General features: G+C 49.0%; 1 protein-coding gene across 17 annotated transcripts in view; it reads left to right on the top strand.

Annotated features, from left to right (window-relative positions):
• MYBPC1 (myosin binding protein C1) overlaps nucleotides 1-24,863 on the top strand; it is a 323,873-nt gene that overhangs the window by 114,842 nt on the left and 184,168 nt on the right. For 15 of the 17 annotated variants that reach the window (XM_078675170.1, XM_078675152.1, XM_078675144.1 and 12 more), the window contains 5 exons: nucleotides 11,174-11,209; nucleotides 11,612-11,647; nucleotides 13,295-13,324; nucleotides 15,987-16,091; nucleotides 16,277-16,425. In XM_078675170.1, coding sequence (XP_078531296.1) covers nucleotides 11,174-11,209; nucleotides 11,612-11,647; nucleotides 13,295-13,324; nucleotides 15,987-16,091; nucleotides 16,277-16,425 — 356 coding nt within the window. The remainder of the gene's footprint in view (nucleotides 1-11,173; nucleotides 11,210-11,611; nucleotides 11,648-13,294; nucleotides 13,325-15,986; nucleotides 16,092-16,276; nucleotides 16,426-24,863) is intronic. The other 2 variants (XM_078675161.1, XM_078675190.1) reach the window with 1 other exon arrangement.

The raw sequence follows: 24,863 nt of genomic DNA, 5'->3' as shown, positions 1-24,863 counted from the left end.
GATGCCCTCCATCTTGAAGTGGCGATAAACTAGGTATTTGTTTACTTCCCGTAAATTTATCACTGGCCTCCAACCTTTGTCCTTTTTCTCTACCAAGAAGAGGGTACTTACAAAATTCTTTTGTGACCAAGGAACCTCGATAATAGCTCCCTTTTTTAGCATAGAGGAGACCTCCTCCTTGGCGATAGCTAGATGTTCCAAGGGGAGGTGCAGAGGTCTTGGAGTCGTGGATTGGTAAGGAATGTCCACAAAGTCTATCTTGAACCCGCGGACTGTTTGTAGGACCCACGGGTCCTGAGTATAGCTTTCCCAACCATGGTAAAACAATTTGAGCCTTCCTCGACCTTTGGAGGGGAAAGAGGAGAAAGGGCACTTACTTGGGGGTGTTGATATTAGGTGCTCCACGGGAGGAGAAGCCTCTGCCTCGGGAACCACGACCTCCTCGTTGGGGATAAAACTGTTTGTTCGAGGGGTAGTATCCCCTTCCTGCACCACCTCTTCCTCTGCCGGAATTATAGGGCCGGAAGTTGGCACGGCCGGAAGAACAGCCCCTTCTTCCGGCCTGACCAAAAACATTAGAAGGGAAGACTTTTTTCAAGTTGCTTTGAGCCCTATCAAGCGCCGTAAAGGTCGCAACATATCTGCCAATTGACTTAATCATATCCTGCCCGAAAAGTAGGCCTTGGGGTTCGGACGAAGGCTCCTTGTCGGCAAGGTCCCCAAGCTTGGGGTTAATTCTGTTTAGGACAGTTTTTCTCCTTTCCATGTTCAGGCTCGAATTAGCATTCCCTAAAAGCACGATAGCTCTCTGGCTCCAACCCCTAATGAGTGCAGTGTCAAGGGGAGTATCTGAAATATAAGACTCCTCAGCAAGGTCAAGGATCTTGGTGAGAGGGCCTAGCATGTCTAGAAGACGGTCCTGGCAGGACTTAAATGCTCTTTCGAGGCCTTTTCTTGGGTCCTTTCCCAGCTTAAAAAGAAATTTAATAAGGTCTGGGTCAAGGTTGGGGGTCTGGCAGACCTTATCGCCAATCCATGGTCTCGGGCACTCAGCCCGCATAGTGTTCCTTGTATCAGTTTCCAAGGAGTTTCTTAACCATTTGGTTATAAACTTGCCGACATGTTCCTGGGGGGACCATTTAGAGCTATTAGGGCGTGAGATATTCTCAGGAGAAAACATCTCTCCCCCTAGGGGGTCAAGGATGGGATCCTTGGAGGAGGGAGGAGGGTCTGACTCAGGGAAGGAGTTGGGGTCAGAGTCATTGAAAAAGTAATCATTAGGGTCGAAAACGAACTCGTCGTAGGGTTCCTCGAAAGTCTCCTCTACGTCAGAGTAGGTATCAGAATGAGCACTAGCACCATCACCACTTGTGCCGCTTAGGACACCTTCCAGAGTTGTACCGCTAGGGGTACCCAACCTCATTGTGCCGCGAGGGGCACCAATGCCTCTTGGAGCGCTAAGGCTTCCCAAATCCCGAAAGGTGCTTGGACCTCTAAAGTTCCCCGCACAACTGCCCGTAGTGTGCTTGGTTTTCCTAGGTGCTTTAGACTTTGTAGGGTGGTTAGGGAGTTGCCCAACATCACTGAGAGTCCTCTTACGAGACATGACCTCGCTAATAGTATCGAGCATGTGTGCTCTCATTTCTTTTTTCAAAAAGTTCTTAAAGGCGTCACTATTATGAGAGTGAGAGGAAGCTGCGGCGTCCTCATTCTCCATATCTGACATGAGGACAACGGGTATAGTGCTCAAGGCAGTATACGTAATATAAACGACAAAGGAAAGCTTATCTTGCTCTTTTTTTTTTTTATGAAGTGTAGGGCACAGTTAAAGTAAGCAGAGAGTTGTATTGACTCTCTGCTCCGATTCCAATAATGTTAAATAAATCTATTTCGCCGAGGGGAAACAAGGCAGAACAGCTGATTCTTGGCTCCGAAGGGTAACTGACTCGCTCGAGGCAGTTGAATCCACGGAGGAGAGAGGAATGACCCTTACGAGGTAGGGCGCGCTGCGGCGCCGCTGCCAAGGGTCATTCCTCTAATCAGGGATGACGCATGAGCTCCACATATCGGAGCGAGCGCGAGCCACCGCAACGGAGGCAGTGAGGGGGAAAGCGGCCGAAAAAAGGCCAAGAGGGGGCATTTGGAGCAAACGCGGAACGGCGTGGGATAAGGGAAAGAGAGCGCGAAGGTATCCGAAATGGACAGGGACCAAACAGAGGTAAAGGGCAAGACGACCAAAAATTGGAAGTCTTGGGGGTGGGGAGAGGTTAGGGGTAACCCACAAGCATCGGACCGAGGGCATAAAGCAAGGGAAAGAGTTAAACGAACCAGGATGGCAGTACAGCTAACAGTACAGGGTAGATCATACGAGCATCTAGCCAAACAATGAGAGGCATACGAGCGTAAAGCTAAACAAAATGAGCTAACTCAATAAAGCTTAACATATAAAATGTGGCTTAACAGAAAAACTCTAAGCAATGTAAAGATAGAGAGAAAGACAACTTATCTGTTTGAGAGCCGCATTTAAAAGAGGCTGATCTCCCTTGGCACCTGGCCTTTATGGATACTTTGATGTCACTTAATTCTTATTCTTACCTTTGTGATGTAAGCGGCTGTGTTTGTGAGCTGCATTAAAAGATTAATGCATAATGTAGCCTCCTGTCTTGTAATGAAATTAGCAGTGCTTCCCTAAACAAAACCTTCAGTCAAGATAAATGTTTGAACTATGTTTTATTTTTGTTTAATTCCAATCTTTTTAGTCTTATCAATGCTCCTCATTCGGCTTCGCTATTACCGAAAAAAAACACAGTGGTTTCAGTGTTGTGTGGAAATAAATGCGAACAGCTTTTAACAGTGTTATGATATGGCAGGGTAGATGGTCATGCTCTATTCAGTGGGAATCCCCCACCTTCAGGTTTTCAGACATTCACAGTTTGCTGGTAAAACCTATGTAAAACCTGCGAAATTGGAATGTGCAAAGGAGCCCTGTTATTAAGGGGAAACAGGGAGATTGTAGTGGAAACACAAAGTTCACCAGTTATCCCAATTCCCTGTACCGAAACCTGTACTTGCTTGGGAATCCTGCATCCAAACATTAACAATTTCCAGGGTATCTGTAATCCCAATGTGCAGGAACTTAGTCTCAATTGCCAGCGACATTGTAATGTCCTGACAGTCTGCACAATGGCAACTGTAGAGGACACTTCTGATAACAAGCGGGTGTATTGGGAGGGAGAGAGGGAGGCAAGCACGGACCGACTACCATTTTGTGTGTGTAAAAGGCCGCTTTATTAAAACAGGTGCACATCACATTTTTTACCAACTGGCTAACCGCCTTACAAAACTAGACCTCTCTAAACATCGAGTTACCTGACCCCCTTTTTGTCTTTCTCCCTCCACCCCTACGATCCCAAATGATAATATCCCTCCACCCCGCAACATAACAATATATAAACAGCATTGTATCCCATGAATAACCACATTTCTCCCCTACGTCTTAAATCCAATGCCTCAGAATACCTACATTCCTATTTGTCCTATTGCAACTGTAACCAAACTACCCTCTAATGTAACCCCCAACTGTTTACCCCTTTCCCCGCTCCCGTTCCCCAAGTCCCCAAACTTAACACCAAAATACCGACCTCCAGCCAAACTTGGCCAACATTCCAACCAAACTCCGCCTGCACCTGCTTCCAGCGACAACATACAAATTAACCTTACCCTGATAACCTGTCCCAATGCCACGGCCTTCGTAAAATTATTCTCTTGCCCCTAAAAAAGAGGGGGACCCCAAGGGAGAAAACCACCCCTAAAACCATAAAAACCAGGGAGGGCGGGTGGGACAAAAACCTCTCACTCCGCTCCCAGCCACCAGGTTTCAATACCTAAAATGGTGGCTGGGTAACGCGGGAAGCCCCTTTTATCGTTGGGCTTGAAACATGTAATTTGGGCTGCTTTTGGGCTATACCCAAAAGCAGCCCAAAACGGCAAAATGGCCGCGCCCATGGCTCGCTCCCTCCCCCTCCCAAAACAGCCCGGGGGCGGACCTCATGGCTCGGCTGCCCCCCAAACCCCTCTTGGGAGGGAGAGAGGGAGGCAAGCACGGACCGACTACCATTTTGTGTGTGTAAAAGGCCGCTTTATTGAAACAGGTGCACATCACATTTTTTACCAACTGGCTAACCGCCTTACAAAACTAAACCTCTCTAAACATCGAGTTACCTGACCCCCTTTTTGTCTTTCTCCCTCCACCCCTACGATCCCACATGATAATATCCCTCCACCCCGCAACATAACAATATATAAACAGCATTGTATCCCATGAATAATCACATTTCTCCCCTACGTCTTAAATCCAATGCCTCAGAATACCTACATTCCTATTTGTCCTATTGCAACTGTAATCAAACTACCCTCTAATGTAACTCCCAACTGTTTACCCCTTTCTCCGCTCCCGTTCCCCAAGTCCCCAAACTTAACACCAAAATACCGACCTCCAGCCAAACTTGGCCAACATTCCAACCAAACTCCGCCACCCAGGGAACGGTGGATGCAGGTGAATACACCTCCTCCCCCTTTCCCTGCCCCCCCCCCCCCCCCGCTCCGGCCCGCGCCGCGAAACAACTCAAAACTGTAACCGGACTCTTATTCCCGGCGCACTCCTAACAAACGGGACAAAACCTCCCGTAGCTCCAACAGGTACAAGTCAATCCTGATCCTCGAGAGGTGTACCCCATCACCCCTGAACATTTCCGGTGCATCATAGTGAATGTCCCTGTGCCAGACCTCGCAAACCCCAGATGCCGACAGAAACGCACCATCTCTACGTTGATCTTCTTGCGCGCCTTGTCCATCGCCTGAGGCCGGCTCGCCCCGTGCCACACCCTCCGCGGAACCAGCTCCGTCCAAACCACGAACACCCGGCCCAACTTCGCCGCAATTCTGCCAAATCCCGCCGCATTGCCCTCATTAAAACCAGACCAGTCTCCCGCACCATGTCGTGGAGAACCAAAACATCCGGGCACCGCCCCCCCTCCACCATACCGTTCAAAGAAGCCATAAGTTCCTTCCAACGCAAGCCCCCCCTCCCTATCCACACCACCTGAAACAGCGCCGGATTAAAGCCCAGGTTCTCCCCGAAATAGCTATCTTGGGCCTGCAATTTCGCTCTCTTCACAAATGAGTGGCCCACAATCCAAATTAGCATCCCCTGCGCTGTAGGACCCTCCACCGAACCTGAAACGAAAAACAAATGTAAGTAAAAGAGTCCCCCCCAAACATTCAGCGCGCACTTAAGCCAGCTCAGAGCTGCGCACATACCGCCGGTAGCAGGCCGAAGACCACCTCCCCAGGCGCATGATGGCTCCCCGCCCGCAACCTCGCAGATGCGCTTCCGACACCGCCCCAATTCTGAACGAGTGAGTGCCATACTGTCGCCCATCCACTCCTAACCTGCCCAAGGCTTTCCTCAGCACCCCCAGCAACTGCGGCCCCGTCGCCTTCGATCCATCGGCGTGCTGGAACACCAATCCATCTCCCGGCCGAACGCCGTTCCAGGCCCACCCACAGCGCACCAGGCAAGCCAATCCCCCCTCTCCTGCAACGCCACCCATTCCCCCACCCAACGCTGGTCCGTTTTCGCCTGCCGCAGCCAAATGCGCACTTCCCTGTGCCCCAACTGCACCTCCGCCCAACCCAGACCGTGAACCGTCCTTCCGCCCACCATTTCAGACACCCGAAACGCCCCCGCAAACATCCACACCATCAGAGTCGTAAACAAGTACCTTTCCCGCTCATCCACGCACACCAAATGCAACACCTCCAGAACTCTCTGTAACATGTCCTCCGACAACGGCCGCCGCAACGCCCCTGCCCGCCCGCACTCCCGGGCCCATCCCTCCAACATCCTAGACCCGAGCTCCCCCGCGGAGGGTGCGTACCCCCAACATAGCTTACCCATGAAGGATATCCCCGCTAACTTGCCGGCTCCGGAGACCCTTGTCTATCAATGAGAGCATAAATCGCACCACATCCCCCCGCCTTGCAGCTCCCGGGGCCTTCCAGCACGCCCCGGATGCCAGAAACTCCCCCCATGCCGACACATACATTGCCCTGGTCGATTCTGCCAACGATCCTAGAACCAGCTGTAACATCTGGTGTTGCCTACTCGCCACAGCTGAATTGGCATGGGCGTCGGGTCCCGCTCTGCATCCTTCGCCAACCCACGGAATCTCGCCCACTGCGAATGAGACAAGGCATCCGCAATGTCATTGTCAATTCCCGGTACGTGCACTGCGCGAAAAGCAATGTCATGTCACAAGCAGCCCAGCACAAACACACGCAACAGCTTCAACACTTGTTCGTCCCTTGCCGACTGCCGGTTCACCACCTGCACCACGGCCATATTGTCCACATGGAAAGTCACCCGTCGGTGTGCAAGCACCTCCCCCCACAGCCAAATCGCCACCACCAAAGGAAAAAGCTCCAGAAAAGCAATGCTTTGGCCCCGTCCGCGCCACTCTCTTGGCCAACTCTCCGCACACCATTTCCCGTTCCAGTACAAACCGAAACCGTCACTGCCCGCCGCGTCTGAGAAAATCTGCACCTCCCAAACCATGTCCACGTCCCGCTGTAAGGGCACACTGTTGAACTGGTTCAAGAAAAACCGCCACATCCGCAGATCTTCCCGCACGCCCGCCGACAAACGCACGCGGTGGTGTGGAGGCCTGTTGCCCACCAGCGCCCTACCCAAACGCCTACAGAATGTCCTCCCCACTCGCACCACTCTGCACGCAAAATTCAAGTGACCCAACAGCACCTGAATGTCCAGGACTGCCACCTTGTGCTTCGCCACCATCACCTCCAGCAATCCCAACATCTGCCTCTTTTTGTCGTCCGGCAAACGTGCCTCCATCTGCACTGAGTCAAGCTCAATGCCCAAAAACGACAGCGCCGTGCCTGGCCCCACTGTCTTTTCCGGTGCCAAGGGCACCCCTAGGTCCTCCATGAGCTCCTGAAACCTGTCCAGCGCCACCTGGGAGTCCGTGGAGTCTGGGGCCCCGACCAAGAAAAAGTCATCCAGGTAGTGCGTAACTCCCTGGTGACCCGTGCGTTCCGTAAAAAACCATTGGAGGAACGTGCTGAAACATTCAAAAAGGGCACAAGACATCGAGCAGCCCATCGGCAGCGCCTTGTCCACATACCAGCGGCCGCGAAACTGGATTCCCAGTAGGCACCAGTCGTCTGGGTGAACCGGCAACAACCGGAAAGCCGATTTGATATCGCACTTAGCCATTTTCGCACCGGGGCCTGCCTCCACCACCAAAAACATGGCCGCCTCCACCGAGGAGTACGACACCGTGGCCTCCTCCTCATCAATGAAGTTGTTCACCGACCCCCCTTCCGGCCAAGACAAATGTTGGATGAGGCGAAACTGCCCTGCCTCCTTCTTGGGCACCACCCCAACGGGGGACACTATCAAGTGTTCCAACGGACAATCCGCAAACGGACCCGCCATGCGCCCCTCCTGCACCTCCTTGTCCAATTTGTTCTGCACCACCTCCGGGTGTTCCCTGGCGGACCGCAGATTGTCCGCCAAACGCCTCTGTCGCGGCCCGCATACCCTAACCGAAACCCCACCCGGAAACCGTTTCGCAAGCACTCGGCGGCCCCCACGTCCGGGTAAGTACGCAGGGCCACTGTCAAGTGTTCCAAATTAACCGGAGTACGAGCCCTGAGTGCCAGAGCCCCTACCCCCTCGCCCGCTGCCCGCCTGTGGGGCGGCTCCGGGACGTGCGCCTCCTCTTGGCGCCTGGGCTCCCCCCTGTGGACGGGTGGGGCCCCAGCAACGGACCATGGGGTGTCCGTACCTACCGCAGCCCGAGCATTCGTGCTTAAAACGGCAATGTTCCCTGGCACACGTTCCCCAGTTAAAATCCCAACATGCGCCCGCCGCTCAGGGTTGGCTCCTGGCCCCGGTTCCCACCCCCCCACGGGTGGGGCGCCCCTGAAAGGGCTGGTACACTAAAGGCAAACCGCTGGCGGTAAAAATAGCCTTCCCTGACCCCGCCAACCCCATCGTGTGCTGCCAGAGGTCGCAGTCCAGTTCCCCCACTTGGCCTCCGGATCCCACGCCATTCGTGCCCGGAACTCCTCGTCGTACTGCGCCCATGCGTAACCCCCCCTGTGATCTGTGCCTTCTGTATAACGTCCATGTACTTGAACATGGACACCGACCGCTCAGGGAATTTTTCGCAGTATACACTCGCGAAAAATAAAAATGCCGCTGTCCAATTCTCAATCGTCAAAGGCACCCTCAGCCGCTTCTGTAGCTCATATTCCTCCTCTTTTGACCCTTCCTTTGATCTAACCTCGCGGTGAAGCAATTTCAACAGCTCCACATACTTCCCTTTCCATATCCTCTCTTTGGTGGATGCCATTAAATGCGCCCCCAACGGCTTCGTGACCCCCATATACGGGAGTCGCTTTATCTTCAGCTCCTTACTCTCCACCTTCTCCCCACTGCCAGTCGACGCCGCCTCCCCCGCCGTACTTCCCGGGGTCCCGAGCGTCTCCCCAGCCGCCGGCCCCGCCGCTCCCGGCGCACCAATCACCGCCGGCGCCAACACTACGTCTTCCGAACCCACACCCTTATCCGTCACATACTTGCCCTTGCACAACCGGTCACCCCCCCCCTCTCCCCCGTCCCCCACCCCCACAGACACCGTGCGCGTCGCATTGGCTTTACCTGGCACCAGCGCCTCCCCATGTCGCTCCACACCTCTCCGTTCCATCGCCGGCCAGTCCCTATTTTGTGTCCGGGCCGTAGCCGCACCCAGGCCCCGTGACACCTGTAAGAAAGAACTCACACCATTAACGGACCCCCGTCCGCCCTCGCCCTCCCGTAACTCTCCTTCCTCCAAACTCTCCTCATCACCTTCATGGAGCTGGTGCCGACTGTACCCTACCCGCTGCCCGCTCTCTTCCTCTACTACCCGACCATACAAAACAGTCCTCTTCCATGCTACCCTCCGTCCGCCGTTGGACCCCAAGCTGTGGGGGCCCTGTGGGGTGATGGGCCAGCGAGCCCGCCAGGGGCCTTCGTGTGCCAGCCATGTCGTGGTCCCTCGCTGTCTCCGGGCCTGTTGCAAGAAACACGGCCCTCCCTTCACCTTGGCGCCGGTCCGCCGCACCAAGCCTGGCCAAGTCTGGAGCCCTGCGCTCCGCAGTCCCCTTCAGTAAAAACGGTACTGCTGATGTGCTGGGTCCCTGCCACTGCGTGACCCCCCCGCCTTCCCGCCGCCTGTCCCGCGACCCCACGACCTCACCCCCTTCCTCCTCATCGCTCCATGCCAGTTCCCCAATCCCCCCCACCCCCGGGGAGACCTCTGCCACCTCCCCTGCACCCTGCCTCTCTGCCTGCCCCACCCGTGGCACCGTCCCCTCCCCCCTCACTGGCCTGCCCCCTGTCTCACCTTGGACCTCTCTCAACCCCTCCACCCAGGAATCAAAGACGTCCAGGCCTTCCCAGTCCTAGTCGCCCTCCCCGCGTCTATCAATATGGGGGAGACCCAACCGCTCCCACTCAGCTCTTCCCTCCACCCGCCAACCCCCCCACCTCTCCGGTTCTCTGCCCCCTTGGCACCCCCCTCCAACGCCTTGTCTCACCCCCCCCTGTGCCCCCCTTCTGCTCTCTGGCCTAGTCTCCTGTCTGCCCCTCCCCCCTCCCAGTTATCCCCCTGTCTGGCTGGTGAGGGGCTCCCTTTCCTCCCCCCCGCCCTGTACCCCCTACCTGTCCCCTTTCAGGGGGCCCTGCTCTCTTTTGGGCTTTCTTGCCCCCCTGTCCCGGGCCTGCTTTGGTGTTCAAAACGCCCTCCTCCGGGCCACGCCCCCCCACCGCCATCTGCCCCGGGCGCCGCTTCACTGCGACCTTCCCTCCCTTCTGGGGGATCTCCCCGCCGTCAGCCGACGTGCTGGGGAGCTCCCGCGCGTCACCGGGCTGTCCCTTCTCTGTCTCCGGTGCCTTCTCCTCATGCCGCCAGTCATTTTCCTCCGCCCCTCGCCTGTCAGCGCGGCGCTCTCGCAGCGAGTCGCCTTTCTTCGCGCGCTTCCCCCCCGGCGGGTGCCCCGCCCCCTCAGCTAAGCCGCGGGCCGCGCCCCTGGCCTCAGCGCGACCCCCGGCACCCACCTGCAGCTTCTGTGTTTTTCTTGGCAGCGAGCAGGCGAGAATCGCCGCCGCCACTCCTGCCGCGGCGCGCCGCGGCGGGCGCGTCGCCGCCACCGGGCCCACCAAGAGGTCCATCCGCCCCGCCTCACTCAGAAGGCGGATGGCCTCCAACACACGGTAATCCCCCTTGTCTGCCATCTTTTCTTCGCTTGCCTCCACTACCTAGCAACACGCGCCGACAAACTGAAACGCCGACCACCACGCTGGACACCACAAAAACCTCTCGCTCCGCTCCCAGCCACCAGGTTTCAATACCTAAAATGGTGGCTGGGTAACGCGGGAAGCCCCTTTTATCGTTGGGCTTGAAACATGTAATTTGGGCTGCTTTTGGGCTATACCCAAAAGCAGCCCAAAACGGCAAAATTGCCGCGCCCATGGCTCGCTCCCTCCCCCTCCCAAAACAGCCGGGGGGCGGACCTCGTGGCTCGGCTGCCCCCCAAACCCCTCATGTGAACTAAGTGACAAGGAGAGAAGCATTCACTACTCAATCATGGGCCTATTTACCTTCCTGAGAACCTGTTCCTGTCGAAGGAATCTCCACAACCCGCATTACTGGTATACAACCACTGTGTACAACAATCCTTGTTGCACATCCCCCCTACGAGCATGCGGTCCATTACAACTCTGCTGCTTTACATCCTTATGAATAATGTGCAAGTAATAGTCATGAAATCTGACTTCCAGGTAAACAGGTTTCAGGATTGCTAGACAGGATGAAAAGATGACCCTAGGGAAAAATGTTGAACACGTGGAAGAGCCTGCACGATGAGTCTTGAAAGGTGGCCTGCATAGGGGGTGCTTTCTTGATCAGCACATACTCTAGCTATGTGTGGTGTGGATGTGGAATATGAGGGGTGCATTCTGTACTGGAACACTGTGTGGAGTGTGTAATCAAGCATTTGGTAACCGTTTCGTTCATTGCACATGTGGTGCACATTTTACTTGCAGACGTAGAAGCCAGCGATATGACATCTTCCTCTGAAGGTCAGATGTGTGGTTGACCGTATTCGTTCTTGTGTTTTTTTTCCTCACTTGACATTGTTGACATCTCTAACAAACCAATACCTCCTGAGAAACCTCTCATCCACTTCCTTCTGTTAATCACAAATCACGCCCTGTTCACATCTCCTTGTGCTTTGGATTGTATTTGACCTTCCTTCACCACGTGGGTTTCCCATTCCACCTTCTCAATGCTTTGGTTTCCTTGGTTTGGTTTGGACTGCCCATTCTGCCTGCCTCCACCTGTCACCATTTCTCAACTTTCTTTTGCAGGTCTCGCTTTTTCACTGCAGTTCTGATTTTCCCTCCCACTAAAAAGGGTATGTACGGTTTGTGTTGCGCTCACTCCGTGACAAATTTCAAATTCTATGTACCTTTTTATTACAGACGAAGATGAGTCGTCTCCCAATACTGCACCTCAAGGTATGTTATCAAACTTGATAGTTTATCAAACTTCGGAAGTTAGTTGATCAAACTTTATAAATACTTCATTGATTACCTTAATGACAGAGTACGTAGAGGTTAGGGGCGGAAGGATATCTTGGCCTTCTTTCTGCAGCTGCTGCTGTATACTGAAATTTGTGTAGGTTGACAAGGAGGTTACGTTTTCAGTGTTGTATCTCCTTGTGATTGACACACTTCTGATATGTTGCCCCACACAGGAGAAATGCTTCAGTTATTCTTATTTTCAATTAGAAAATACCACTCTATTTGTACCCAAGGCATTTTCAATTCAAACTCAAAATGAAGCCCAATGTTTAACTCAAATACTCATCAACCAAAATATATTTTTACTTTACGATCTTTGTGTTACGTTTTTTTCTGGTGTTGCTTGATGGCGATCAAGGAAAACATATATTTCATGTATACCTTTCTTTTGCTCTTCTATTTACAATTCAGAAAAATATACTATTGGAGTGCAACAACTTGCATCCTTGATAAAAGCATAAAAGATCTCCCTTGCCTGACACTTCCTGTGATGTGATATAACAATGAAGCTAAACACTGAAAACACATGCACCTTAAACTTCAAAAGTACATTTTAAATAATGTTTCGGCAATTTCATGCCATTTTGTGTTGTGTGGGTTCTCACATATTCATAAGACAAAAGCATCTTGAAGAGCTGGTGAATTGTTGAACTAGAGTGGGACTTTCATGGGATGCGACTTGTTAGGAGAGGAACCTGTTGATGGTGGGACATATTGGAGGCCGGACTGAGGTAGAGCTTAGAGGCATGGTGGAAGTGGGACTGTGGTAGTTACTGGAGAACTGTTCTGGATAACTGCAGAGTGTGGGACTTTCAGGGGTTAACCCATTTTTGGGTGGGATGCCCTGGGTTGCATCTGATGGTGCAAGCCGAAAGCGGCATTTGGTGTGCAGGAGTGTACTCAAACAGCAGCGACCAAGATTTGAAGCCCGCTAAAGCTGAAACTTCTCGCGTTGGCTGCAGTGGTGAATGCTGGTTGATATCTTCAGTACTTGGGATCTGCACTGAGAATAAAACATGCTTTGACTGAACTATACCTGGGCTGGATCATGCTGGGGCACAGCCTACTAGGGTTTACTATTTTGGTAATTAGATCTTCAGAGTGTTGAACCTGATGGGATTTCAGCTTGCTGGAGGAACCTACTCAGGATGGCATTTTCCCAGGTGGGACTTGCTGGTAGGGGCCTGCTAAAATGTGGAAGTTTCAGATTAAACACCTACATAAATAAGAAGGTGAACCTTCACCATGTGACAAAATAAGTTCCATGCAAACAACATGGAATGTGCAATGTTGTCACACCAGACACAGACCACAGCATCTTCTATAATGAAAAGTGCTGCCCATGAATGACTGGTACCGCCTTACTTAAAGACCTAATTCTATACCTTATGAACTGAAAATGTGTTCCTCTTTCTTTCTCTTACCATCTCCATTCACTTCTGAGTGATTAGTGCCAAATATGCCATCTGAGTTTATTACAATCTTTACATTGCATTTTTAGAGATGAGACATCAGTAGCTTAAATATGGTCATATATCAATAAACTCATCAACTGTCTCCCACACTGTTCTTTCTTTACAGACGGAAATGCTAAGGATAGAAAAGACTCAGGTGAGCTACCTTACTAAATATGAACATGAATGTATTGCAAAGATTGGGCAAGACCAAATGCCTCCTTGATCCTCTTCCTGCATCACTTTAAATTGCCACCACTGGCACGGGGAAGGGGAACCGGGGGGAGGGGGGGGTGCGGTTAGTGTAAAGCCCTGCTGCCGGTTTTGTTACAGGGGGGCGATATTGCAGCATTACGCTTATGTTTCGGGGGCGATAATGCAGCATTGCTGCAAAACTGTCCCCCTAGTAACAAAACCATCCTCCACGTGTCAGAAATTGGCCCCCACCCTTCCACCCCACCAGTAAAATGCCTGTGCCTGCTATGGCCAGTCTGGCCCTGACCACTGGATATGAATGTAATGGGCCTCCATGAAACAAAGTACCAGGCTTTACAATTTGGTGATGATGTGATGAAAATCACTTTAAATAAAAAAAATGGCTAGGCTTCAGCTTTTGAACTGAACACAGTGAATTGGGACAATGGGCTTGATGTGTAAAACATTGGTTACAAAATACTGGTTGCAAATTGCTGCCAGTATTTTTGAGACCCGTATGCAATTTGTTGGAATTGACCTATATACAAATATCTCAGTTCACAAAATTCTGAATTGCCCCGAGTTGCAATTTGACCTTCCTAATCAATATATATGAGGTCGTTTTCAAATTGTGACTCACTGCAATTGGTTGCCATCACAGGTCTGTGATTGCTCTTTACATATTTGTTTTAAATGCAGCCTATTTTCCTTGAACGAAACAGAGCTGCAAAAGGTTTAAACTTTTCAAAAGTTTGATTGAGAGTAGACAATGGACCACTACCCGCTGGACCATTAAATACAAACCAATATTGTTATTATTGTACACTCACAAACCCCTAAGGGTTCCAAGAGGGCCCCTTCCCTTTTTACGAATGGCTTACCACCCACGTTGGGAGTTTGTAAAACTTCAATCTTTTGCAACCAGATTTTAGTTGCCAAACAGTGATACATAACATAACAAATCGCTATTTGGAAGAGAAGCCCTAAATGTGCCTCTTCTAAATAGGGTTTATTTGGCCCTTTTTATCCATTTTGCGATTCAGTAACCTGTTACCTAATTGCAAAATGTGTTTAGTATATTCTAAAGTTATCTAGCAGTCACAAACCCTGTGATTTAGCAAATCACAGGGTTTGCGATTACTAATTGGCTTTGTACATCTGGCTGGATGTTGTGGCGCCTTACAGCAGGCAAGTGTTTATGGGTTCACTGTAAAATGGGAATAATTGTCTACAGGTTCTTGCAATAAGGTGTAGATAGGTAGAGGGTAGCACAATGAAACCTATGGCACATACCAGCACACACACTCTAGAGCATACCACGCAAAAAGAGAGTGGGGCGGAGAGGCACAGAGCTTTGAAGGCAAAGCGCTGCTGAAAGGCAGCCAGAGGAGGATAGGCCAAGCTAGGTTGATGTGGTCAGAGTAAATGAGGTCAGATATCGTGTTTGAGCCCTGCTGGTGGGTATTCTGTAGCATGAACTTGTGGGATCAGAAGGATGAGGCCAGCAGGAGGACCACGTTTGTCAAACCTAAGTGAGATTTCGTGGAATGAGTCTAACTATAAACAGCTACAATCTCACAGAAGTGTAGATAAAGTCAGAACCAAGAGGAGGACAGAGTCAGGACACAGGCAGGGCAATTTGAGCCCATAATCACACTAGGTCAACACTGAATGGTCCCATTGAAGTGCCCTGCCTGATGTGCTCTAGTTTATTGTGGCTGGCACTGAGCCTCATGCCAAGTGCAACCTTTTGCAGGATGCTTTATCCAGGTGTCACTGAAAAGGTTGACAGATACTGTATACATGGGACATCTGCCTTGTCTCTTATAAGAGAACCCTGTTGCTAATGCCTGAATGGTTTTGCAGGAGTTCATCTTGTGTGTAATAAAATTGTGTTTTATGGTGTAGCCTGGTCTGATCGTTGCTTTGGGCTTCTATCTGATCAGTTGTAGAACCCTATCGTAAATTAGCTTCCGATTTGACTAGTTGTTAGTGAGGGACATTTTTATTGTTGTTTGTCCTGTATGTGCTGAAGATTTGTATTTATGAAGTGAGGTCAGTACCATTAATATCTATGGATGAGAGCAGATCCTTTGTTTGCTCATCGTGAGCAGGCGAGAATAAGCCACAAAAGAACAGGTAGAATATTGAAAGGTACATTTTCTCATATGTGGCATTTCCCTGTACAACCACAAATCGCTGATTATGTCTAGTGATATGCCTTGCCCTGCTGCCTACTATGCCTCAGGGCTAGAGGACATGGTGCCTTGTGTCGATTCTGCTGGTTTGCTGTCTCACGCTTCAGCTATTGCCATTCTCTCTTTTAACGTCAACTTCAGTGCCTTTGGCCAAAGGTCCAATTCTGTAAATCCAGCAGGGAATATTCTGACCCAAAGTGGAAAAAGCATTCGGAACTCAATACTAGCTCTACCTGAACCCCAAGTGGCTTTGGCTCTTTTTTGGATGAGGCTGCTCAAGAGCGGCTTCTTCATCCACAACAGCTCTCCAGTAGATAAGGATTCCCTCTTCCCATGAGTTTCTCACCAAAGCATAGTCTTTACTTACCTCAGGTCAAGTGCCACCTGTCCTGACATGACTGCATTCTTGTTTTCATTCCCTGGCAGTGTGGTCTCTTGGCGAGGGACAGACTGAAGAAGCTGAGAAGCGAGACAATTCCCAACTATCCACGTTATTTACTGCAAAACCCAAAGGCGGCACCATCAATGTCGGTGAGTGTCAAATGGAAGCATGAATAGGGCATGTGTCCTCCACATGTGTGCTCCTACCTGTAATGACTATGGCGGAACCGTGTCTAATGTGTTGTGTTAACTTGCATTCCTCGTCCATGTTAAGAACGATATATAGCACAGATAAGCTGGTGAAATGTTTTGTTATGTTTCCATCTTTCTTAAAGGGGATAATATTACCTTTGTGGCAAAAGTAGAAGCCAAAGATCTTCTTCGAAAGCCAACCGTAAAGTGGCTAAAAGGCAAATGGATGGACCTGGCAAGTAAAGCAGGAAAACACCTTCAACTAAAGGAAACATACGATCGTGTTAGCAAGGTAAGCTTTAAATTACCTGGCAGTGCATGCTGTGGTGATCTGTTCTTCCTTTCTCTGACTACTAACGCAGCAGTTGAACAATGATTACTTAATAGTGACAAAGTCAAGATGTCTGTGTTGGAAAGTGGGTTATTAGTAGTTGTAAATATATGTCTACTGCTGGCAATAAGACCAGGGCTCAATATAGGTCTTAGAAAATTATTCCCATGCTCAATCTTTGGTAGCTTTGCTGCGAGCAGGCAGGCTTACCTTCAAAGACAGGTATGTAAAGCATTTAAAAACGCCATTCAGTAAATAATTAAGACACAACACACAATAAAAAACCCAACACCAATTTATACAACTATAAAATATATATATTTTTTAAATGAAACTAAAACGAAAAAATTCCAATGTAGGGAACCAGAGATATTAATTTTTAAAGATTTAGAACTATATAGCACATAGAAACTTATAGTGCCTATTCGGAGACCTGGCCACGCTAGACCGGGACAAAGTCAAACTTTCAGGCTGCCTCGATGGAGCCCTGTGCAGTGGAGGAGTGTGGCTCACTGATTGTGGAGGAGTGTGGCTCACTGATTAGAGCGGCAGACCCTGATGCAGAGGTCTGGCCCGGGACCAGGGTTCAATTCCCGTTGCGGCAGGGTCCTGAGCTCAAATGTCCGTGGACCCGATACTTCTCGGCACGGTGCCTACTCTAATCATGGGGCCCCACGCTACAACTCTGGGCAATAGCTTGCTTAGTCTCCACACCAGCCCTAATCGCTAAGGATGCCTGGCTTCACCAAGGGGGTGCCCAGGAGTTGGGTGCCTCACAGGAACAGGCCAGGACGGGTTCCTCAGCGGTTTATTCAGCGCGGGGACACACTGGTAAGTGTAACCATGCGCTTTATAAGCTTCAGAATTACAGAATCTGTACAGCTACCCCTCGCCGTAGGTCTCCCTTAAAGTTTTTTTCCTTCTGACTTAGAAACTTTTCTGAAGCTTTTCTTACCGGGGTCTCTCTAAGCTCTCAGTCAGTCTGGATTCAGTGAGGGTTCGCCAGCTTGCCTTGCAACAAGCTCTGGGTCAAACTCGTGGAAGTCTGACCTCCAGAGCTTTCAAGCGGGACGAACCAGAGATCCAAACTGGTTTGCGCGGTTGGTCCTGGTCACCTTTTCTATGTTCGGACTTAGATACTTTTACAGTGCTTTTTCTTGTGGGGTACCTCTGTGGTAAATAAATAAATAATACCCTATTTTTGAATGAATAAATGAATAACAGATAGCTCAATAAATAAGAGTCAAGATTCGAGGTAGTAGGAGTTTTGCACGTTTAATACAGCATAAGGACAGGAACAGGACGACCTGCACGGGAATAGGATGGCAGCTGCCGGGGACAGGATCGGGAATGACGGCGTAAGGATAACTTTTTAATAACAGTACATGAGCATATATACATAGCGCAAACACATAGCATTACATTGCGATGGGCGTAGCAGTGGGTGGAGCGGAAGGCATGACGCGTAGCAGTCGCGAAAGATAAGGGTGAAAAGAGGTGTAACAGGGCGTATACATAGACATGTGATGCAAACGTAACAAAATATGTCATGAATGGGGCGGAAACCATGGAGGGGGCTACCTGAGGAGCCGGGACCTCTAACCTGATGGTGCGCGCAAACTGGCAATGACGTATCACTAGGAGAAGCTGGGGGCTTCGAACTCTGTGCTAGGAGCAGAGACTGAAGTCTGGAGAGTCAGGGCGACATGTACTTAAACAGTATCTAGTATCTGATGTTTAGAGAACATGTTGATATAAACTAGAAGTCAGGAGGGGAAAGGCTAACAGACACTAAGACTGGACCATGCATTATTCTACATGTAGTGCGTGATGAAGAATATTAAATGACCATTAATACAGTATTTCTCTAACATGGGGCCGTAAAGGCTAGACAATGACGGAAACTATTGATGCGATTCAGTAGCTTAGGAATGCAGGGAAGGAGGGCTGAACTGATAACTGGAATCATAACATAGTCTTGGCAGACTCAGAGGCAGAGCCAGGCTGGACCGGGCACTGCGAGGCAGGAAGTAAGTGAAGGGTCGAAGATACAGGTGGGGGCCGTGTCGCTCCTCAGCGAGGGCTTCAGGAGACAGGAGCTGAATCTGGTGTCCGGGCCCTTTTGAGGCCTAGAAACGGGGACTTTACAATGGAATAACGTGCTCACTGAGAAACGTGGCAACGTAGCTTTACATAGGCCTGATATTCGTGGTATTCACGAGAACTGGAAACTGGCATACTAGAGATGGACACAACTGTAATTGCGTCTTTAATCGAACATGGGGAATAACATATGCATATTAATCATGCACACATAACATATGATGGAGGACGCGTAGGGACACAGAACATGGCAAAATTTACTTTTCCACATTCCCTCCTTGTCACTACGTTTCCTTCAGGAAACATCAATATTCATGATACCATCTATCATTTCATACAGTATCATTTGCTCGTCTCGAATTCTTTTTGAACGGGATTTAGAACGGGGCTTGGGACTGGGAATACAAGAGGTAGCACAAATGCCGCAAATCGCAGGGCCACATTGTATACAGAGGCAGCAGCTGAATATGATCGCTACTGCAATACCTAGAAAGGACAAGACTTTCCATCCCCAGGCGGAAATTATATTCCAGAACCAACCGGACCATGTCCAGGTGCCTGGATCTTGGTGTAACAGATGGGCAATTTTATGGAGTCTGGTTATAGCTGAATAAACAGACGGCGCGTTATTTGGAATGAAAATGCAGCAACTAGATCCGATGACTCTACAGGCCCCGCCCCTATCGGCCAGTATGACGTCAAGGACGAGACGATTCTGTAAAACGACAAATCTCATAGCAGATTGCTCTTCAGTTAAGTTACCTAGAGCAGAGGCAGTCTCATTTACTACAGCTTCAAGGGTTCTGGTTAACCTGCGGATTAGTTTACTATTCTGGATAGGTCCTATAAAGAAAAAGAAACCTCTATTGAAATCTGTATACTGTTCTAGAGCAGTTTCAGTATAATCGACAATTGGGGACTCCCTTCTATGTCTAATGTGTACTAGATGTGTGTTTCTATGATAATCAGATGGGGCTAGGAAAACTGGTGGCAGTAGGAAGGCAATGTAACAGGTTCCCTCCCAATCGAGGGGCAGACGAACATATGCAGTTTGACCACAAATAAAATAAGAATGACGTGAAGCTTTGAAGATAGATTTCCCACTGTCACTATACTTGACAATAGTAGTACAATCACTATGTCCTACGTGTACGGAACCATTATTTCGGACACATAATTCGCCTTTGACTGGTAGTACTGAAATTGCAGGTAAATCTGGAGTGGAATCAGACTGAACATTCAGGACCATGAAATTCGAAGAATAATTACCTAAATTATACACTTCATTTTCTAGATCTAACCCGGTTCTGTGGGGGAGACCTTGCTTGTCTGAAAAACATGTACTGTTAAGAAAAGACATATCTGTTGAGGATGACGTTAACGTGGACCATGCTCCACACGAACCATTATGTGAAAATGGATAAGGAAAGAGTGGCAGAACTCCCTTCGGTGTCTGGAAAGGGGGGAGTCGACCACACACCCAACAATTAGTGGCATTGCTGGTTTGGTGTGAGTAATGTAGCATGCGGATAAAAGAATTATTTCGCATAGCGAGGCGGTAAGAGAGTTCATGAGGAGGCAGATCACTAAACGTGTGTTCTACTGTAGCATTAGAAGACGTATTTACATGAGAAACTGGGAAACACAGGTAAAATGCATAACTGGTGCAGGAAATCATAATGCTGAGAAATAATATGAAACATAGAAAAATGATACATCGGATTGAGTTTTGACTAACTCTCTCACTATGGGGGTCTATTTTATACATGTCAGAAACAGTCTAACCGTTTCACCTAGGGGAGGACTTAGACAATCAAACTGGCTGACTTATTTTACTAGACCGGAGTTTCAACTTATACTCCTGCTGCGGAGTTTTCTCTAACAGGGGAGGGTTTGTAGCAATGTCTTTTGCAATGTCTTTTGCGGGACAGTCCTTGAGAACAATATTTTGGCAATCCTTCAAATCCTGGGAAATGTTCTTTGAGACGGGTTTCAGTCCATAAAACTTCTTCACGTGCGAAAGGTGCACCCAGCCTTTGCGACCTTCCAACTTCACGGCTGTACGGGTGGCGAGGAGGACCTGTCGGGGCTCCTTCCAGCGTGGCTCCAGCGGACTTGAGCGGTCAAAATTCCGGACAAGGACCATGGATCCTGGAACGATTTCATGCGGTGCCACCTCGGTATTGTCTGGAAATGCGGCGGCAACCTGTGAACGACAAGAGTTGAGGGCAGACATCAAGGAAGCTAGGTAATCTGTCAGCATATTACTTGAAACATCGGTAATACTTCGGGGTCTAGGAGTACCCCACATGTTAGGGGGGCGGCCGAAAACGACCTCATACGGGGACAGACCTGATCTGGAATGTGCGACCATGCGCATATAGAACAAGGCAACTGGCAGAGCTACTAGCCAGTCCACACCTTTCTCTTTACAAATTTTTGCGATGCGAATTTTCAGGGTCTGGTTATGTCTCTCTACGAGACCGGCTGCTTCAGGATGGCGTACACAATGGAACTTCCACTGGTACCCTAACAATAGGGAAACGTGTTTCATTAACTCTGATGAGAATGGCTGGCCGTTATCAGAATATACGACCCTAGGGAGTCCATAACGGGGGAAGAACTCACGAACCAATTGCTTGGCAGTGGTCGCAGCTGTGTAATCTGGGACTGGATATGCTTCTGTCCACCTGGACAAAGCGCATACAACTACAAGGACATACTTGAAACCTCGACATCGCTCCATCTGAATATAATCCATCTGGAGGACTTCAAAAGGGTGGTCAGGAGGCTGGAATCCCCCTTGTTCCACCGGGACACTTTTACCTGGATTAAACTGACAACATATCATACAGGTACGGACTGCTTGGCTGCAGCTCGTAAATGCTTGTTGAACCAAATGTTCTGGATACTGTCTAACATAGCTTTTTCTCCTAAATGTGCTGGACTATGTGCGGTATTGATAATGACTTGAACCATAGAGTCGGGGAGAAACCATGTGGCTCTACCCTTCGTTAACCATCCTTGATCTGTCTGGACCCCTCCTTGTTCGGACCATTTCTTGATTTCTTCAGGAGTAGCATGTAACTGGATATCTATGACATCTTGTGTAGGGTCCTTAACTGTCATGCATGTAGTCGGATCTGGAGTGTGTGTCATGGTAACTGGAATGTCTGGAGTCTGTGCTGTAAGCTTGGCTGTGCGATCTGCTAGATCGTTACCCTGGGAAATAATGTCAGTAACTTTCGTATGTGCTTTGCACTTCATGATAGCAATGGATGTCGGTAAATGTATGGCATCTAATAGAGCTTGAATAGGGAGACCATGCTGAATCTTGGTTCCATGAGAAGTCATGAAACCTCTCTCCTGCCAGAGCACTCCAAAGTCGTGTACGACTCCAAATGCGTAGCGTGAATCTGTGTAAACATTAACTTTCCGGTTCTTAGCGTGTATGCAGGCTTGTGTCAGAGCAACTAGCTCTGCTGCTTGAGCGGACAGGGTGTCAATACGGTGTGTTTCAATAACCTCGGTGTCGGTAGTCACTGCATATGCGGCGACTAGTTCTCCTGTACTTGTTCTCATACATGAACCATCCACATAAAGTGTCAGGTCGGGATCTGGTAACGGAATATCTGTCAGATCTTGTCTTGGCTTTGTCGTAATGTTAACTACTTCCACACAGTCATGTGTGTCCGGACTTAAAGTAACTGATGGTAACAATGTAGCAGGATTTAAAACGTTGCAGCGTCTGATTTCTATGTGTGGCTGGAACAGTGTCAATTCATAACCTGTTAAACGTGCAATTGTCAAATGCTGAGTCTGTGTTCGGTTTAAAAGAACTTCCACGGAGTGTGGAACTTGTACTGTCAGGGAGTGTCCTAAGACTATGGAATCACTTTGTCTGATAGCTAGTGCTGTGGCTGCAACTGACTTGAGGCACGCAGGCAGAGCCTGGGCTACAGGATCTAATGTGCTCGAAAAATAAGCACATGGCTTGTATTGTCCTGCTTGATCTTGTGTGAGAACAGATAATGCTGTACCTTCACGTTCTGTGACGAAAAGTGTAAAAGGCTTACTGTAGTTTGGTGTAGCTAGAACTGGAGCTTGACATAAAGCTTTCTTTAACTCATTGAAACTGAGTGTATGTTCAGACGTCCAAGGGAGGACAGTCGATACGGCTGCCTCCTGTGTCGTTAACTGTATCAGTGGCTTGGCTAGGAATGCATACTGAGGAATCCATTGTCGGCAATAAGAAGTGAGGCCGATAAAAGCACGTACCTCCTTCTGGGTCTTGGGCTGAGGAAGACTCGCTATTAACTGGATACGGTCTGGTGTCAACTGCCTACCCCACTTGGACAGTAAGTGTCCTAAGTATACCACTTGCTGGACACAGAATTGAAGCTTCGAAGGGGACACCTTATGCCCCATCTCGGCTAGAAAATACAGAACCGTCAGTGACGCTCGCTCGCAGTCACGTTCAGAACGGGCTGTGATCAGTAGATCATCGACATACTGGAGCAGGGCAGTGTCAGTTGGCATGTGAATGTTGTCTAGTTGTCTCTTGAGTGCTTGACTGTAAATACTAGGACTTTCTGTGAAACCTTGAGGAGCTCGTGTGAACATATAGCTCCTTCCATTTAAACAAAATCCGAAAAGAAACTGGCTGTCTGGATGAATGGGAACACTGAAAAATGCATTCTTGAGGTCTATGACAGTGAAAAATGAAGCTTCGGAATCAATGGCTGTTAATAGGGAAGAGATATCTGGGACTACTGGGTACTGAGGAATAATACATTTATTAAGTTCCCGTAGGTCAATCACTAATCGATATACTGGGGGTGCATTTGGATCAGTACGTTTCATGACTGGAATGATCGGAGAATTGCATACATTGGAGTCAGTTTCTACAACTACTCCTTGAGCGATGAGCTCGTCAATAATTTTGGATAAGGCTGCTACAGCCTCAGGTGGCAATCTGTACTGTCTGATTCGTGGTAACACTACACCTGGCTTGAGAGTCACACGATGTGGTGTGATTTGCATGTACCCTACATCAGTTGGACCTTGCGCCCATAAATGCTGCGGAACATTAGACAATCTTGGATCAAAATCTCGTAATACATAGTGACCCTTAAAGTCACGTAGGAACAGACGTATTCCCTCTGGGGAACAGCATATAACTGCACCTAATTCTTTCAGTGTTTTAATGCCTAATAGGTTTTCTGGACATGACTTAGTAAGTAACAGATCAGTAGTACGGGACAATGGACCTACTTCTAGAGTAACTGGCTTTGAAATTTCATTTACGATAGGTTTTCCTGAAAATCCAAGGGAAACATTTCTTGAGCCTGAGAGCGGAGCCCCTGGAACTTCGGCGTGACTAATTGTGGTCCTACTTGCCCCTGTATCAATCAAAAACTTTCTATCTTTCCCTAGTACTTGACTGTGGACATAGGGACCTTCTTGATCTACAGGTATCTCGATGAGAGGCAAGCCTACCTCCCTCTCTAGGCTGTTTCATGAATACTGCTGGTACTCTGGATACTCAGACTGTGCATACTGGTACATCTGCTGTGTAACATGCTGTGTTGCAGCGATGGGCTGCGGTGCTGTAACTGTCTGTGGTGCATTCTGTGGCTGAGGAGTCTGTGAAACTTGTTCTTGTCTAGGCGGACGTGGTCTTTCTTTAGTCTTACCGGTAGCTATGTTATGTTTCAGAACTGCACACTCGTTTATAAAATGACCTGGCTGTTTACAATAATTGCAGTTCCCTTTAACGGGAGCTGCAGGATGACTGGCTTGATTTGGACCCCTCTTCTGGCTGTCTTGAGGAACAGATTGTGCAACTAGTACTTTCATTTTCGTGTCTTTCATACGTTTTCTCTCGTGGTCTTGCTCTTCCCTGATTCTATTCTGGTGGTATTGGAGCATCTGTAACATCTGGGACGGGGTATTAGCTTGCCAGGTACTTTCGACTTTCAAAACTCGATTTTTAATTTGTGGACTTGAATTCTCGACTAATTTAGTAACAAAAAGGTGAGGGTATGACTCACTACTTGTCTTGAGGCCACTGTTGATGCTAAAACATTTCTCAAATCTAGAATAAAAATCACTAATGTCTTCATCCTGTTTCTGTTTACAGGCTGAGATTGCATCCCAGTCTTCTTTTCTAGTTGTCAATAATCTGGGTAAAACTTGTATTAATAATTCTGGTAATTCTTTACATTTCGCTCCAAGACCGGTACCTGGTACTCGTGCCTTATCTTCAGCTTCTAGAACTGCCCAATCGATCTTTT

Source organism: Lissotriton helveticus, chromosome 1_1, assembly GCF_964261635.1.
Source record: "Lissotriton helveticus chromosome 1_1, aLisHel1.1, whole genome shotgun sequence".
Taxonomy (NCBI): Eukaryota; Metazoa; Chordata; class Amphibia; order Caudata; family Salamandridae; genus Lissotriton; species Lissotriton helveticus.
Note: the sequence above shows the minus strand (reverse complement) of the source record. Positions and strands in the feature narration are given on the sequence as shown.